The sequence below is a fragment of the Psammomys obesus genome, unplaced genomic scaffold, assembly GCF_907164565.1.
Source record: "Psammomys obesus unplaced genomic scaffold, mPsaObe1.curated_primary_1811, whole genome shotgun sequence".
Classification (NCBI taxonomy): Eukaryota; Metazoa; Chordata; class Mammalia; order Rodentia; family Muridae; genus Psammomys; species Psammomys obesus.
In genome coordinates this window covers 13721981-13739378 of record NW_026587216.1, presented here as the reverse complement: position 1 = coordinate 13739378, position 17398 = coordinate 13721981, and the positions used below count along the sequence as shown (strand labels likewise).

Sequence of the window (17398 nt, the reverse complement as noted above, 5' to 3'; positions counted from 1 at the left end):
GACCCCTGTGCTCAGATTTTTTTTGGTTCTGTTGCTCTCCTTACGGAGCTCCTGTCCTCTCCAGATCTTACTGTTAAAGCAACTTTTTAAATAAATGCTTTTGAATGAGCCTACAGCAAGAATTCATTTGCATGAATATGCATACATCCCTGCAGAACGCCTGCACATCAGTCCGGGATGCAGGTCCTGCCAAGGTTCTTATGCTTTCCCCGTGCCCTTTCTCTTTGTTTCCTAATCTCATAAGAACACTTAGATCACCTGTGCCCATTGGACTTCTTCCCACAAACTGGAAAGTATAAGAATCTCTGACATGGGTGTAATGTAGACAAGACACTTGCATTTTGAGCAAAGATCAAATAATTGATTGACTGAAATATGTGTCAGTGGTTGTAGTTTAAAACAAATTTGAAAATGTTTATATAGCATATTATTCTTTCTTCTTTACTGGGTATTTCTTCAGTACGGAATAACATTATAACGAAATTTAGCTCACAGTTATAAAGGTTCTAGGGCATACCCTCAGATGCTCAGACCTAGATCCAGCAAAGGCCTTGTGACCGATGTCACAGGAAAAGTACAGCCTTTTGCATTATGGGAAAAAAAAAACATGGTGAGACAAGTAGCCAAAGTAATTGGGAAAGAGGTGTACTTGTTCTTTCCATGACAACTATATTGAAAGAATTACCTCAGGCTCCCATGAAAACTGCCTCAAACTCCTTCAGCTGGGTGTCCTCAGAACCTTCTGAAAGCTTCACTTCCTAAAGCTCTAAAAGCTCACACAGCACACTGAGCACACTGCCACAATATTCAAATCTCAGACACACACTCAAACCATGCCCAAAACAAGCATTTCACAACTTTCCCCATGCTAAACACGTAAACGCTATGAATATGTGTCATTCTCACGCCTTCACTCAAGTTTTAGACGATACAGATCTGTATTTAGAACTAAGTATTTAGCCAAAACACCCATGAACCCAGGCTCAAACTCATGCTCTTGCTTTAACCCTCTTGATGTCATCTTAAGGGTTGTTCTAACGATTGGATCCTGTTTTATTCTACAGCATATATGTGGTGGCCAAAACTAATTGAATGAGAGTCTTACCTGTCTGGTTATTATTTTAATATTCTAACAGCAGCTTGACACTCTCTAGAGTTGTTCTCCAACTTATTCTCTTCTGCCATGCTGTATGATCTGACATGGCTTCATAGGCTCTAACTGAGAGTCACTCAGTTATATATGTCTATACATTTCAATAGTTACTCCTTATAACTCCTGTCAGTCTCTGAATTATCCCCATACTCTGTTGATTCTGGAATAATACTGTTTGGACATTTAAAAATGTAGATGGCGGATCACAATTTTTGTCTAATCACAAGGATCTGCAAATAGAGACACCTGCCTTGTGAGGTGAGGCATTCCATGTCCCTTGTAGATGGAGCGACAGTCACACAGCCATCACCTTGATGTTATGAAGTGCTCTGCATACCTAGGTGCTGCTTTATGCAATTTGTTAGCTCCTCAGTTACCCTGTCACACTGAGTCTTCAAATTTCTGGGGTTGTAGTAGAAAAGATATCAGTACATTTTTTTGCTCACTTTATTTTTTCTTAAACATTACTATAATGAATCTAAAAGAAAAACACTACTTGCTTTTCACTAGAAAATCATTTTTTATTTTGATTAAAGAAAATGTACTAAAAAATGAAATAGGTTCTGTGGATCTAAATAAAAAACCATCACTGTGCTAATGTTAGCATTATCAAAAACAGTGATTAAATAGATGAAATGATATCATTAATTCTGAATAGATATTTAAAAAAAATCACATGGTACTTCACATTCCAACCAATTACCCAGCAAAGATATAACACTTGCAATCATAATCATATATTAATACATTATATTTAAATCAGTATGAATCCTTTTATATTATTCCAACCATCTAAGCACATAAGATAAGCTAAACTGAAGCATAATGATGGAAATCACTGGTACTTTATTTTATATATTTTATATCTATAGGAATTAAATAAATATTTATTAATCTTTTCCTCTTATTTTTTATAACTATGTTAATAGTTTTATATTTTATTGCATTTTGAGTAAACAAAGCATGTTGGCATTCTACAAAGACAAATTCTATAGTGTTGTAGAAAAATACTCACTTATAGACTATCAAAATTAAATGAAGTGGCTACTCATGCTCCACCATAACGTAAACCTCCATTGTCTCTTTTACATTTCTTTGGTGAAAACTTGAATGAATATGAGTTATTGGACATGACAATTGGCTAGAGTTATAAAGATGTATAGTTAAGAATAAGTAGTTGAGGAGGATTATCACACTGAGGAAGTGAACGGAGATACAATGAAAGCAGTAGAGAGAATGAGCCAACACACCCTGAAGGCAGTGGACCAGGTGAGATCAAGAATCATGGACTACGGCTTGTCAAGAATCACTCCAGTTAATGTCTCATGGAGACTTAATGCTTCCAGTATTTATAGTTAATGCGGCAGATTTTTGCTTTTCTTCAAATGAGCAGGGTCTCCTCTAAAGCTACCTAGCCAGCAAAAATCAGATGGATGCTATCAGCTGTCAAGAGACATGTGAGGTAATAAAATACCATGAGTAATAAGGGTCTTTTACTAATTATATTTAAATCAGTATGAATAGCTTTGTATTATTATATGAATATGCTTGGGCTGCTGATGTATCTATCTGTAGTAACAAGAATAAGACCTTTGTGGACAGTTCTTGGGTGGACACAGCCAAGTTCCCTTTCTAGAATCTCCTGTTTTCTTATCGATACCCCCTTTTCTTATTAATTAACACTGGCAATATTTAGTCACGTCTCAAATAAATACCTTTACTACTTTAGAAAGGGCGTTGCTCTCGTTTCTTAAGACCCACGGTCAAAACGGAAGTCTAGGTGGATACTGCATGCAGTGTGGCACATCACACAGACAGGGTGTGACGTTAGGAAATCCAACTGCTTTGCATGTTGTAAGAAGGCCAGGGAGAGATGAATTATATTTCAGCAATCAATGATGCCAAACTGAGATGAGGTACCTAACTTTTTTAAGACTGTCAGTGAAATGGCTAATTCCGACATAGCCTCGGGGAAAGAACAGTCAGGATGGGTGACAGCACACTCAGCAGACGAGCAGGAGTTCAAAGGCCCTCAAAGGACGACCTCCTAACAGTGAAGTGAAGCAGGTAGCAAGGACCGAAATGCCCAGATAAAGTTACGAAAAAGTTGAGGAAACTCAATACAGGGCTTTGCGCTGGAACAGGAGAATCAGAATCTACCAATCTAAGTTTTGAAAGATCATTTGAAATATTTTTATTAATTGCAATTTATTCATTTTTATCCCAGCTGTAGCCCCTCTCTCCTCCCCTCCTAACCTCTCCCTCCTTCTCTCTTCTCCACCCATGACCCTCCCCTAGTCCCTTAGGATAGGGGTGGTCCTCCTACCTTTCCATCTGACCCTAGCCTATCAGGCTCATGAGGATTGGCTTCATTGCCTTCCACTGTGGCCTGGCATGGATGCCCTGCCATAAGGGGGAGGTGATCAAAGAGCCGAGACAGCCCCTGTTCCCATTACTAGGAGACTGAGCTGCCATGGGCTACATCTCTGTAGCGGTTCTAGGATGCTCAGTAGATTTAATGACCAGAAGTAATGCTAAAGATTCCTAAAAGCAGTCAGGCTGTTGAATAGTCAGGGCTTTTAGCAACTTCGAAGGCTTTTCCTCCAAATTCTTTCAACATTAATATTTTACGCATCTACATAAAAATAAAGTTATACAATTTCTCACTCTTTTGGTTTAATTTCAATGAAATCCATATGCATTTACACGTTCATAAATGTTTTCTTATTAAGTTTTGGAAATGCATAAAGCAAATTTCATAAACCCAGACAAGATCAGGTAGCAGACAGGCATATCTGTATACAGTTTTATTACCTTCCTCTACAGTCCAGAGTCTGAGACTAGTCTTACAGACTCATAAAACTTAAGTATCAATACCTCAGGCAATTGACAATTAGCTATTTGCTAATCAATTGTGTTAAAATTTTGATAAGATGTGTTTCCCCAAAAGGCAAATATATTAAAGGCTATTCACTAGCCAATGATAATTGTGAAAAGTAATTGGATTTCAAGAATGCATTCATAGGTTTATAGTTGAATGAGTGATCAAGAAGTGGAGTCTGGTGGGAGTAGTCAGTCACTAGGGCATACTTTTAAAAGGTAGAATTTGTCCCTACCCCTCTTTATATTTGCTTCTTAACTACCACGTTTGTAGTAGTTATCCTCCACCACCCCATTCTCCTGTGATACTTCAACCTTGCTACAAACTTAAAAACAATGGTTGACTCTACAAATCCAACCAACTGTGTACCAAATCCCACGAAACTGAAACAGAAATGCTGATAAATCTTTCTTGCATTAAGTGGATGTTACTCAAGGGTGTGGTCACAGTAGTGGAAACTAGCACAGAGTTGCATAAAAAGCAGGTTTGTTCCTTATTTTCCTTTCAGACTGATAACTAAACTTACCAGGTCTCTGGCCTAAGCCTTCTCTTCCAGTTGGTAAAATTCAGACATTAGGGTTAGATATTTTTCTTGGAGAACATAGGCTTAAACTATGGTTGAATATGCTTGAGCTGTTCATGTATCTATCTATTTGTAGCAGCATGCTTGTCACAGACCAGGATCATGTCTAGTACCACGACAACTTTGCAGACAGTTCTTGTTTGGCCACAATCAAGTTTCCTTCCAGGACTCTCCTGTTTTTCTTATCAATACCCTCTTTCTTTGTCTGATTGAACAAGGATTGGTTAAATTTTAACTATGTCACTGATGCCTACAAGCCCACTGCCTCTCTTAAAAACTTTCATAATTTAGCCTTATCACATACATATTGATAAATTAAAAATAAGACTAAGAAGACAAACTAAACTGCTCATTTGCACATTTTGAATTGGCTACCCTTGTTTATGTTGTATCAATGTTTCCTAGTGTACCGTCTAACAACCTCAATGGTCATCAAATAAGAGCCTATACTGTTGAGGTTCAAGAACTAAACAATGTCCCATGTGCCTCCATTTTTGGCCATTCAATAATCATATTTGCCAGCTTGGTTTTCATTCAATTACATGAAGTGATTTGTGGGTCTAAAAGAGAAAAATAAAATTTGGTCCCAAGAGTTTACTGATATGTTCAACTAATAACAAACATAGATTGTGTAAATGTTATTAAAAAGATAAGATGAAGTTTATGTCATGTGTAATTGGAGTTGTATTAAAGCTCAATGTAATCATGCTATTCATAAAAAGTGAATGCCTAAGTAATTGCCTGAGAAATGTGAAGAGTTGGTAAGGTATTTATAAAATGGCTATGAATGTCTCCAGTATTGTTTAAGTTTATTCAACATTTTGTTTCTAAGGATAATGCATAAACAATATATTATATCAAAATTCTCTGATTTCTTATCAGTTATATACCTCAACTTAGAAGGATAAACATTTTTGATAAATGACAAATCATAAAACCTCTTTAAGAGTACTATTTTCTTTTGTAAAACTGTAATCAAGTTATATTTACTCCACATTTACTGTACTTCTTTAATTTCACTTATATGAATACATGCAGTTTAGAAGTAAAGAAACGTTCAGTGTGATTTTTGTCAATCGGAAGTAAAAGGATTCAGTCCTTTTTGAATGACTCCTATGTTGTTTTTCAGAAATAAGAGCAAATGAGGGCTAATAAGACATTTGTAATTAAGCAAATTTATTTTAAAACCATCCAAGATTCCACACAGAAAGCACATTACTTGAATTATTATTCAGAATTACTATTCAAGAGGGCACAATTAGTTTTACCTTATTCTAAAAAAAAATTATAATATAATTGACTGTCTCAAGGCATTTAGAATGCTCCCTCCTCCCCAGGACTTTAGAAGCCAGGAGGAATCCTTTTCTCACATTAAAAATTCTATGAAATCATTGTGAATATATTTTTGGTTGTTTGATGATAATGAAATTTATATTCATGTCATGTTTCCATATAGATAATAACATCACAACACTAAGTTAAATTAATAAAGCTTGTTTTTTATACTAGATATAGGTGTTATCACTATGCAGAATAGGATTTTAATAAATTATTTCCAAGAGATCCTTTCTCTTCTTCCTAAAATCAGCATTTTATAAAATCGTTTATAATTAAGAACAAAGGAGTAAATAAAGAAATGTGTACTAAGGATAATACAAGATGATGAAAAGTCTACAGCCTGGTTTTTTTCTTTTTAATAAAGTAGACAATTGCTAGATTTCCCATCACTTCTGAAATGTACAGGATCATGCACTCATTCTAAATCAGTGTTTTGTCATGAACTTAACCTGGAGAAATACAATGATTTCAAACTTTGCAAACACAGCTGCAGCAGCAACTTCAGCATTTTCCATTAGTAGTAAGAAAATGATTGATGCATACTCTGAAGTAAATGCGTGGCTACAGTGATTTCAGCTGCTGCCTTAGAGCCTTTCTGCATGCAGGTGTTAACAGCCAGACTCTAATACTCCAATGCCTGATTTCCACACAGCAGCCATTGTCTGCGGCTAATTGTTATTGCTTAAGGCATTTTTTTCATAATGATAATTGCTTATTTTGATATGTACTAACAGATTATGTACACGACTTCCTTTACTCTGCAGTAACAATACTATAGAATTTTAAAGCATGAGTTAAAAACATTGTGCTTTAGAGTCAACTTGATTCTTTCTTTACACAGGAGCACATCCTAGAATTAGATGAACACAACTGAATATTTTTTTAAACTGTGTTTAAGAAGTATATAGTATAGGTTGGGCAAGGAGAAATAACAGGAGAAAAGAAAAAGAATGAAGAGAAAGTATAAAAACACATTTTTTAATCTGACATATATGTATAGATACATATATATGTGAGATTTTTTTTCACACTCGTTAAGCCTTAATTCAGTAAGATTTACCGAAGTTGAAAAATTAAAATTTTAAGGCATTTTTTACAATAAGTGGAAATTCATCAAACTCCAAAAGGCGCTCGTAAGAGTCCTTGACTAATGATTTGGCATTCAAACATTGTTAACATAATTTGTAATTTAACATATTTGGTATCCTATTTACGAGAACTGTCCGTTTTCTAAAATAAATTTTTTGAAATGAAAAATTTTCCCCACACCTAACATATTAAACATTTCATTGTGAGTTAGCTTTCTTAGACTTCCAACATAATATCCATAATAAGGTTTCGCACATACACAAACACACACACACACACACACACACACACACACCAAAAACAAAAAAAACCCCTAAACCTTGCGATTCAGTCATATTTTCCATGTATATCCTAAATAATATATTCCCAAGACCATTACACTACATTAAGTATTTAAAGGAACAAACTTCCAAAGACTTTTTTTTCTTAATATAAAAGCATTAACAGCATGATTAACAGTCTAATAAATATTTCTACACAGTTGAAGTTTGTATAATTAAAAGTATGCTTTTACTAAAGAGGACAGTATCTCATGTGGCTACATTCCTTTTCAGTGTGTAGTCATCAGCATAAAGAATGAATAGCATGAGAAAGAAACTATTACACAGGTCCACTGAGTTCAGTTTAAAGACAGATACCTGCCTCTGCACGCAGCCAGGGAAGCCAACACCACCAGTTGCCACACTTAGTCTTGTCCTTGATCTCATGTTTTTGATCATTCACACACACACACACACACACACACACACACACACACACACATATATATATTAATCTAAAAGTTTGAGACCTTTGAAGTTTGTAGGAGAATAATAAGTCTAATTTTTGGGTTTTATTTATATTTCTTTTTTACAAAATTGTAAACTTGGTAAAAACAGAACATGTTATTTGGTACAATTGGTAGAATTTAGAAAATTTTGAAATTAGTTTTCAATATATGAAGGGCCTTTTGGAACACCTCAACAGTTGACAAAAACATTTTTTGTTGGCTCATTAACTATAACCTAAAATTAAGACTAGTTACATATTAGGAAGACATTTCAAATCAGTTATTAATTCAACACTTTAAAAATATTAGTTGACCTGATTCATTAAAATACTCTACTGTTTTTGTTTACATACTGCTGCTTCAATAAGCCCTCACAAACAGCTTCACAGCAAGATTTATCTTCAAGTATGAAATTAGAAATACATATCCCAGATCTATATCCAGTATGAACCACTGAACACTTCTTTCCAGTTGTGCCATTCCTGAAGTTCCACATAATTTATTTTGTGTATAGTTATTTGCGTTGCTTATTTATTAGTAATATTCCACTGCACTAGTGTTTGAAATTGTATATTACAAAGGATAATTCAGTACCACGCACTTATAGGGTTTTGATGAAATGCACATTTACCTATGTGGAACCAGTGAAGAGTGTAGATCTCTTCTAATCAATGTTCTCCAATTAATACATTCTTTTAATTTGTGTATTCGATGCTTTGGATGCTTTGTTGAATAGTCCTGTACCCATCACTAGATAAGCAGTCATTTTTCAGTTTGGGATGGGGTGGGGTAGGCATGGAGGACTTAGTGGAGAAGTAAGGAGTGAATATGATCAAACTACATTGTATTCATGCATACAATTCCCAAAGCATTACCAAAAATATTATTTTTAAAATATATATACCCTAAAGTTTTAGTTATTTCTTTAGTTTTCTCTTTATTTACTCTTCAGATCTAACTTGTATAAATACATGCTAAATACAATGAAACGCAAATCCCTGCATTTTTAAAATAAATTGTTCTTTTTCTTTTTTAGTTTCTACAGATAAAGTGATCTGAAGTAGTGTACAATAGTGAAAAAGAAGAAGAGTGAAACTGTGACATGTGGCGGAATGAGGAAGGCGATTTCATAATGCACAGCAGCATCTCTGATTCAGTTTATATAAAATCCCCAGTCATACGGACCGTATTGTTCACTTTCAAAACTACCGTTTCTTCTGTGTTACGAGCTGTATAATTGTTGTTTCATCGTTTACATTGCAAATATGTTTTCTCCTTTGCTTATTTTTTTAGTCTTACGTTGTAAAAGACATCAGTGAGTGATGAGAGAGACACTGTACACAAATGTATATTTGTAAAAGCTATTTTTATGATTAGCATGTGTCATCATGGATCACACAGTCATGTGGTGTTGCAATCCGACATTTAGAGCTTGTTTCCAACAATGTCCTAAGAAAAATATACACTGTATGCCAGTTTTTATAATTTAATTTTAATTCATAATTTAAAGAACCTTAGACCAGTAGGAAAACTATTTGAAAAGCTATATTTCTGCCCTCTATAAGCACCATTTTATTAATAAAGAATGCTGTTATTTCAGAAGTGATGCAACAGTTTAAGGACTTTGGTTTGACCTGTGAGCATGCTTGGCTCTAGTGAGCTGAAATGATCCAATCATCACCTATTACTTGAGTCTGACTGAGATTCTGTGGACAGTTCAGTACTCACACAGATGAGAAGTAGATTGATAAGAAAAAGATTGTCTTGTCCTGGGATCCAAACGTTTCAGGTAGTGCACACGCCCTCCATCTCATCTCTAAGCCCTCAGAATCCTCCATTCCTAAGCATTGTGTTTTCCAAATACTCTTGGCTATTGTCTTGTGCAGTGGAAATGGGAGAGACCATCCCCACAGGCTATAGGCACATTCAGCACATAATTTCTTAATAAATACTGGTTCTTTTAAAACAAAGTCGGTGTGTGTTTTTTTTTCTTTGGGTTGCATTTGTTTTAATATTAAGCATGAACATTATGAATCTCCATATTGGGGTCAAAATAAGTCCAATAATAAAAGCAGTGCAACTACACAGAAATATGTTCTGAGTGTGTTCCCCATACTATTCACGTCATGCCTGTGTTTGAGAATACATTAACTTAATGTACACAAGAAAATAAGAAGGCCCTACATTCTTGACAAAAGCATGATCCAAATTTATTTTGAGAATTTGTACTCACATACTCTTCCCAGTACTGATTAATAAAGTACTTTAGGATATAAATCAATCTATCTCATCAGGAGGTCCTGTTTTCTTTTATCAAGTCATAAGTTTGTAGCTAGATAATTTCAAGGTCTTCATTAAAGTGCACATGACAACATCCATCCAAATTAATTTTGGTACCTAAACTGCTTGATTATATTAAAGCACCTTTTTTTTTTTTTAACACAAAAAAATCAGGGAGAACCAAATGTTCAATATGCTCTTGTTAAATTCCTTTCCAATGTCTTCAAAATAGTTTATTTCATACTGATTCTTCATGGTCTAAATATAACCAAATGAAATGAAACTTTTCCATCTAAAATTCTGGGAGAAGGATGATGGCACTGAGAGGACACTGTGTCGGACTAGCAGGACGGCAGTGACAGCACAGTGACCAACAGATCAAACCCTGGGGCTTTAAACACCAGTGATTGTGTTTCCCAGGTGAGAGGAAACTCCACCTTGTGGGAAACAATCTGGTCAATTTTCTGGCCACTCAACTAAACCACAGAAGAGTTCCCAGGTCCCAGCAGGCACTTAATAGTCATCCCAGAGCCACATGCCTGCATTCTCAGATCACTATCCCAGACTGAACTGTGGTCCCCACAAGACCAGAGACTGGGTTTTTCTGTCGAGAGAAAACCCAGCCCAACTCACCATCCCAGACAGAACTGTGGGCCCCAAAGCACCAGAGACTGGGTTTCCCTGTTGGGAGGAAATCCCATGGTGGAGGAAACATCAGGTCCAACCTCATGGCACTCAGCCAAACCCCCACCCACCACCCGAAAATTTCTCAGGAAAAGTTATCGGGTTCCTGCAGGTGCCCAGTCACCAGATGGAAGCCACTCGTCTGTGTGGGTGTGCTCTACTAACCATACCAGACAGAACCGAGGACCCCAAAACACCACAGACTGGGTCTCCCTGTTGGAAGGAAAACCCACAGTAGAGGAAACATCAGGCCTGACCTGGGTTTCTTGCTCTGCGTTTAGTGAGCTGCTGCTGCTGCTCTTAACGCTTTGTTTGCTAGGCTCATTCCACTTGAAGAACCAGGGAGTCCCGCGGTTTGTTCAATTTAGCTAGGAACACAGGCTGCTCCTTGGAGCAGTGTCTGGGGGTTGATCCCATGGACCCCAGGCTTCTGTGGGTCTGAGGTTGGAGCTCTGTGCCCCGGGACCTAAGTGGTAATCAGAGCCTGGAACTTGTGGGAACCCGGGGACTTTTTACAGTTTTTTGATGTATATTTTAAATTATTTTTAGAACCTTAGGACTTATTTAAGTTTTTATATCCTTAGACTTTCCATGTATTTTGAAGCAATTTTTCTTTATCTAAAATATTTACCAGAAATACGAGTAGTTATTAGTGGGGGCGGTGAAAAATTACATCTGAAACACGTTTTTCCTTTAATATGAAGCGTGTGAGCAAGGCAAAGCTGTCTGCCCTTTCTTAAGAAGATACCTAGCACTAATGAACCAACGAGGTGACTCTAGCCTTGGGAGAAGGAGATGATTGCCTGCTGTTATCTAAATGACGAATTTATATCAATGTCAGAGATTTGAAAAGGATAAATTATAGCAGGAATATAATCCAAATGGTGTGTATATCAATTAAAATAAGGAGGACTAGTCCACAGTCTATTACATAGACATTCGTCCCAGGCTCCTGTGGTCTCCAGGGTGATGGGGGCATAGGTGTCTGTTAGGACATCATTGGAGACATTCCTGTGGAGGAGCATTGGAGAGACTGATTTCAGCTTGTCTGGGTAAAGTGATGCAATCAATAATACTCCAGTGTCCTGTTTATCCACAGGGCTGAGCCCTGGCAACAGGCAAATTATTGGAGTAGCCTTGCCCAGTGATTAGCACCACCACAGTCCATGTGAAGTTGTCCATTGCCGCTATGTTCACTGTATTTTTGAAGATCTTGGGGTCACTGCTAGGACCTGGAAGTCACTGTCTGTCAAATACGTTTATCTTAAATGTCATGCTCATCAAACCTTTGGCCATTTTGAGAGCTAGTATTAACCAAGCATATCTGAATTAAACAATCCTTGTCTGTTTTTAGTTATTTTTTTAGGCTATACCTTAAAAACATATACAGGAGGCTAAATAAGGTTTATTTCTCTAATTAATTACAATAGTATTTAGCATGAATATAAGCATAGTTGTGACCATATTAAAGAATTTGATTTTTTATAAAGTGACTGTTAATTTGCCTTTCTTAATTATCCTTAACAGTTTTCAGTAATTTGGCAGTTTGTATAAGACCAGGACTTTATGTTCAATCCCTCTTAGGTTTAACTCTAAAATGACGACTTTAAATTAAAGCTCTTTTAGTACTGAAATAAAAATTTAATTAAAAAATGCACTCTATAAAGAGACTGAGAAGTTTCCTGGTCCTTACATGGTGTACCATCATAGAACACAACAGTTTCTCATATGACTCAGTTTGCTAGTAAAAATAAAAACGTTAGACATATATCTTTAAATCAGTCTCTTTTAACCCGAATAGACCTTAGGCAAGGAGCAACATATTTTTTATGCCAGTGATCTCAGTTTTATTAATTCTGTAACCCTTTAACATAGTTGTTGTTTTTTTTTTATATTGTGGTGACCCCAACCATAAAATAAATATCTGGCTTGAAGGCAATCCTAGGCTGACCCTATATGAATGTCTTTTGACACACAAAGGGTTGTAACTCATAGGTCAAGAAACTGTTCCAAGTTCTTTTTCAGACTTCTTAAAGTCATTGTCTTATTGTATCATAAAAAAAGAAAAATTTCAGTCTCTGCTGTCTAGCTGTGGCCCTAAACTTTAGTCTTTTATTTACCTATTCATCAAGATCATATATATTAATAAAGACATTATAATAAAATATCTGATAAACTTTAAAATTTCTTATAGACTTATAATTTTAAACATTTAATAGCTGTTTTTAAAATATCTAGTTTTTAATTTTTTTGTAAAACTCCAAAACTTAAGTAAGTTTAAAGTCTCTCAATTGTGTGGGTTTTTTTTTCAATATCAAAATAAAGTATCTTTTTTTTCAAGAGGGAAGACAGAGCAAAAATATAATTTGTAGATGTCAAAATCTGATGTTAACAGTGTAAATAATTTAGTGTCTTTAAAATCAATGCCAAGTGGATTACTCTTATGTTATAAAGCTTGGCTGCCAGTAAGATGCAATCTTGTATACGAATGTATAGTGGTATAGTTTAATACCTGATAAAACAATCATTGTTTTAAATTCTATCTTTCATAAACATAATTTTTAAGACAGGACAGGAAGTACATAAAAATCTTATCTCATATTAAAAGTAACTTTGGAGACCTGGTTTCTTGGTTGGCTCATGCCTTGTGTTACTGCTGAGAACTGCTTCAAACTTAAGTTACAAGTTTTAAGCTAATGTTTTGGTACAGATGTTACAAATTTTTAAACACAGCCAGTAACTTATAAGCCAATGTTTTATAATGAATGCATATAGAACATAGTAAATTCATACACTTAAGACCAATCAAAAACAAACATGTAGTGGCCACGTAAATTTATACATTTTAAAATAGACAGATAATGCATTCCTTATTTTCTCCATCTGCAATTTCACAAGAGGAGCGCCTTCCTACATACTGAACCCAATTCTCATGAAACAGCTCTGTAAAGGGACTAGCCACTGGCTCTGGTCTCACTACAGAGTAACATGCCCTGGTTTTGCCACCACCTTGATCCAGGCAAGAGCAAAGCTATGCCAGCAGTGCTGGGCTTTCACCCTGATACAGCTGCTTTTTTTCTGAAAATCTTTGAAATAAATTAAGACTAAGTGAAAGAGTGAATGACTGGCCGGTGAAGTATGGCCTTTTTCTCGGAATATGAAACACAGAGCAACAATCAAACTATATGAAACCACAAACAAAAACTAACAGATGTGGACAGACCAGCATGCAAAGAACAACCAATAGAGTTGGGGAGGAAATGGAATAGACCCAGATGTGCCAATGAGAGGGTCCCAGAACCAGAACCAGGCATTCTCCCAATGGGTACCAGAGAAGGGTCAGAATGTTTCTTGTTCTCTTTTGACCCTAGAAGCAATATTACATCCAATTTCTCCTGTCCTGGGCCTCAGAAAGATATAAACCAGGAAACAAAAGACAGGTTTACCTCTGCAGGTCTTGGACTTCAAAAATGAAGTCCCCGAATATGAAGGATTTCAAGCCAGAGACCTGGATGAAGAGACTGGATTCCTGGACAATGCACATTATGAGATCCACTTAGATCCAACACAATTCAAATACCAGGTAAATACAGAAAACAAACATTTATTTTAATCAAGCCACTACTGATTGATCAGAGATTCAGAACAGCCAATATTCAGAACCAAAAACATCTGTGAAGAGTTACAGTTATATTTTTCCACCAACCAAAATTCAGGGACAGAGAGACTTTCCTAAGAGCATTTTTTTTGTGATACATTTATCCTGTTCCCATTGGTTGGTTAATTTAACTGTGATGCGGCAACTTGCCTAACATTCATGTCTTAATTTGCCAAGCAGGATGCCAGTTACCCATGTACATGTTTCTCTCTGCCAGGCAGGATGTCTTACCAGGGAGGTCTTGGGAACTTAAACTTCGTTTGACCCCTATTCAAAATGGAAGTTTTACTCAAAATGGATTCAGCTTGGTTCATTATTACATAGGTGAAAAAGAAAGAGCAGAAAGTCTGCCTTCTTAAATATTTAAGTGAAATGTGCAGCCATCCACCTAAACACTCTTTTCTCTATCTCCGTATTGATAAGTTGTCTGACTCATTGTACCCCAGTATGATATTTAAAATCTAATGTTATTGTAAATTACAGAAAACATGATACTTTGCATCACTATCATCAAATATTCTCAAAAAGATGAGCCTTTAAGACATATAACAATAATAGATGTATTACTTCTCCCATAGACCTGTGTGACATCATTCTTTTCTCTTTAGTCCTTACCTCATCTCAATGAAGAATTTATTTGGATGACAAAGCTACAAGTATAAACATATTCAGGCAAATGCTCATATATATATATATATATATACACATACATATATATGTATATAATTTTTGTATATAATAAATACAAAAAATTCTGAGAGGAACTTTATTGAGTCAAGTTAAGAGAAAGATAGGAAGAAAGTGAGAGAGCCACAATGAGAAGGTTGGCCAGTGGGGGTAGGATGGCAGAGGAGCCTCTTCAAAGAGCAGATTTCCTAAAAGTTCCCTGAGAATTTCTCCTGAGGAGTCTCCACCAGCCCCCAAAACAAAGAGAAATTTGACTTTTCATAACCCTTTATACATGATGAAAAGTTTTATATCACTGAATTTAGCTCAATACAATCTATGTAGCAAGGAAGGTGGAGCTTGGTAGTTGGACACGAAGCACACAAACTAGTTCTTAGTTCTCTGCCTCAGAGAGAGTTGTACTAAGTCATGACCTGGTTCAGGTCAATGATCTGTCCTAAATGTGCAATGTACATGCCTCTGTTCTAACACTTGCTACATAAAGCTCAAGAAAAATATAGTCAATTTGGCTCAATGTTTGAATGTAAACTTATTGCTCACTGGTTGCTATGAGAAGGAAAGTGCCAACTCTGTATCAAGAGATTAGTTGTAGAAGTAAAATTTACCATGAAATTAAAAAAAAAAAAGACAGAAATGACATAGAAGATATGATAACAATAAACACTATGCTATGGTTTAAGAATTTTGGAAGACTATAGAGTAACAATGTCTATAAATGCCTAAAAAGTAATAGAGAACAAAGAATTCAGACTGATTTTAATTAACAGTGACTGCAGTTGAAAAGACCAGTATCCAACAGTACCAGTGACCATACTGTTCAGCAACACAATCCTGAATTGCCTGGGTTCCCTGAGTAACCAGGAGAAGGTGGTCATCAGAGGTTTTAATAAAGTACATTATTTTGCTATTGATTTGTTTTGGGTTTTCAAATGTGAAGTTGACAGTACTTCCTGTGTCTATGTGATTAATATCTAGGGTATAACCATAAAAATTTACCAAATAAATTCACAACAATAAAAACACAAGAGATACGGACATATCTCTAGTGAGAAAAAGAACAGTGTCTTAGTTAGATTTTTCTATTACTGTGATAAAACAACATGACCAAAAGCAAGTTGGGGAAGAAAGCACTCATTTCAGCTTACATGTACTTATCATAGTCTGTCATGAAGGGAAATTATGACAGAAACAGAAGACAGGGACCAAGAGGCAGGAACTGAAGCAGAGACTGCATAGGACTGTTGCTTATTAGCCTGTCCCTCATTGTTTGTTCATCTTCTCTCATGCAACCCGGGACTGCCTGCCCAGGGGCGGCATGACCCAGGGTATACTGGACCCTCCCATATCAATAATTTTCAAGACAATACCCACAGACTATGCCTACAGGTTCATCTTTTAAAATTAATTATTTATTGAAAATAGATTCTTCTCTCATACAAACACACCCTAACCACTATTTCCCCTCCCTCAACTCATCACAGCACCCCTTTTCTCCAGATTCACTCCTCTTCTACATTCTCTTCAGAAAGGAGCAGGCCTTAAAAAGATGACAGTCAAAACAAAACAAAATACAGGAAGACAAACCAAAAACCCTAATATCACAGAGAGACATGGCAATCCAGTCCGAGGAGAAGATTCCCAAGAGAATCAAAGATATCAAAGAGTCAAAGATATCCCTGCTCCCACTGTTGAGATTATTGCAAAGTCCAAGCCATACTGACATTTGACCAATTATAATTCTCACTTCCCAGGTATGTCTAATTTTATGTGAAGTTAACAAATAATCAACAAAAGTGTTACGAATAACATATTGAGGCAAAAGAGTTCAATGATATCTGTTACATTTAAGATATTAGGAAAATAATTTGAATTACATGTGGAAAATACTAAGATTTTATACAGCTACTGAGATTATGATTATATTAACATATGTGGTAGTTTCCTATGATGTTTTCAAAGTTTTAAGATATGGTGATGTATAACTTCACACAGTGGCAAGAACAGGTAGAAACATTAGGATCTCAGGGGTTTGCTAGGACCACCCTAGCTTGAGGTCCAGAGATTAAGATGGAGAGAAAGAGACTGGCAGAGGACGACATCGGATATCCTTCTCTGACATCCATGCATGTGCATAGCGAGGCATGACTGCACACACATGTACCCACCGAGGCATAAGATATACACACATAGAAAATACTTAAAAATTATAAAGTATGCAATTTGCATCTCAGTGTTTACGCACAGGCATGAGGTAATAGTGACACTTAGAAATGGAT

The 17398-nt window shown here is 36.0% G+C and overlaps 1 protein-coding gene across 7 annotated transcripts in view; it reads left to right on the top strand.

Moving 5' to 3' along the window:
- The window catches only part of Ralyl (RALY RNA binding protein like), a 776281-nt gene extending 766504 nt beyond the window's left edge, over positions 1-9777 (top strand). For all 7 annotated transcript variants that reach the window (XM_055603255.1, XM_055603250.1, XM_055603251.1 and 4 more), the window contains one exon: positions 8850-9777. In XM_055603255.1, coding sequence (XP_055459230.1) covers positions 8850-8867 — 18 coding nt within the window. In that variant the 3' untranslated portion in view covers positions 8868-9777. The remainder of the gene's footprint in view (positions 1-8849) is intronic.
- The last annotated feature ends 7621 nt before the right edge of the window (positions 9778-17398 follow it).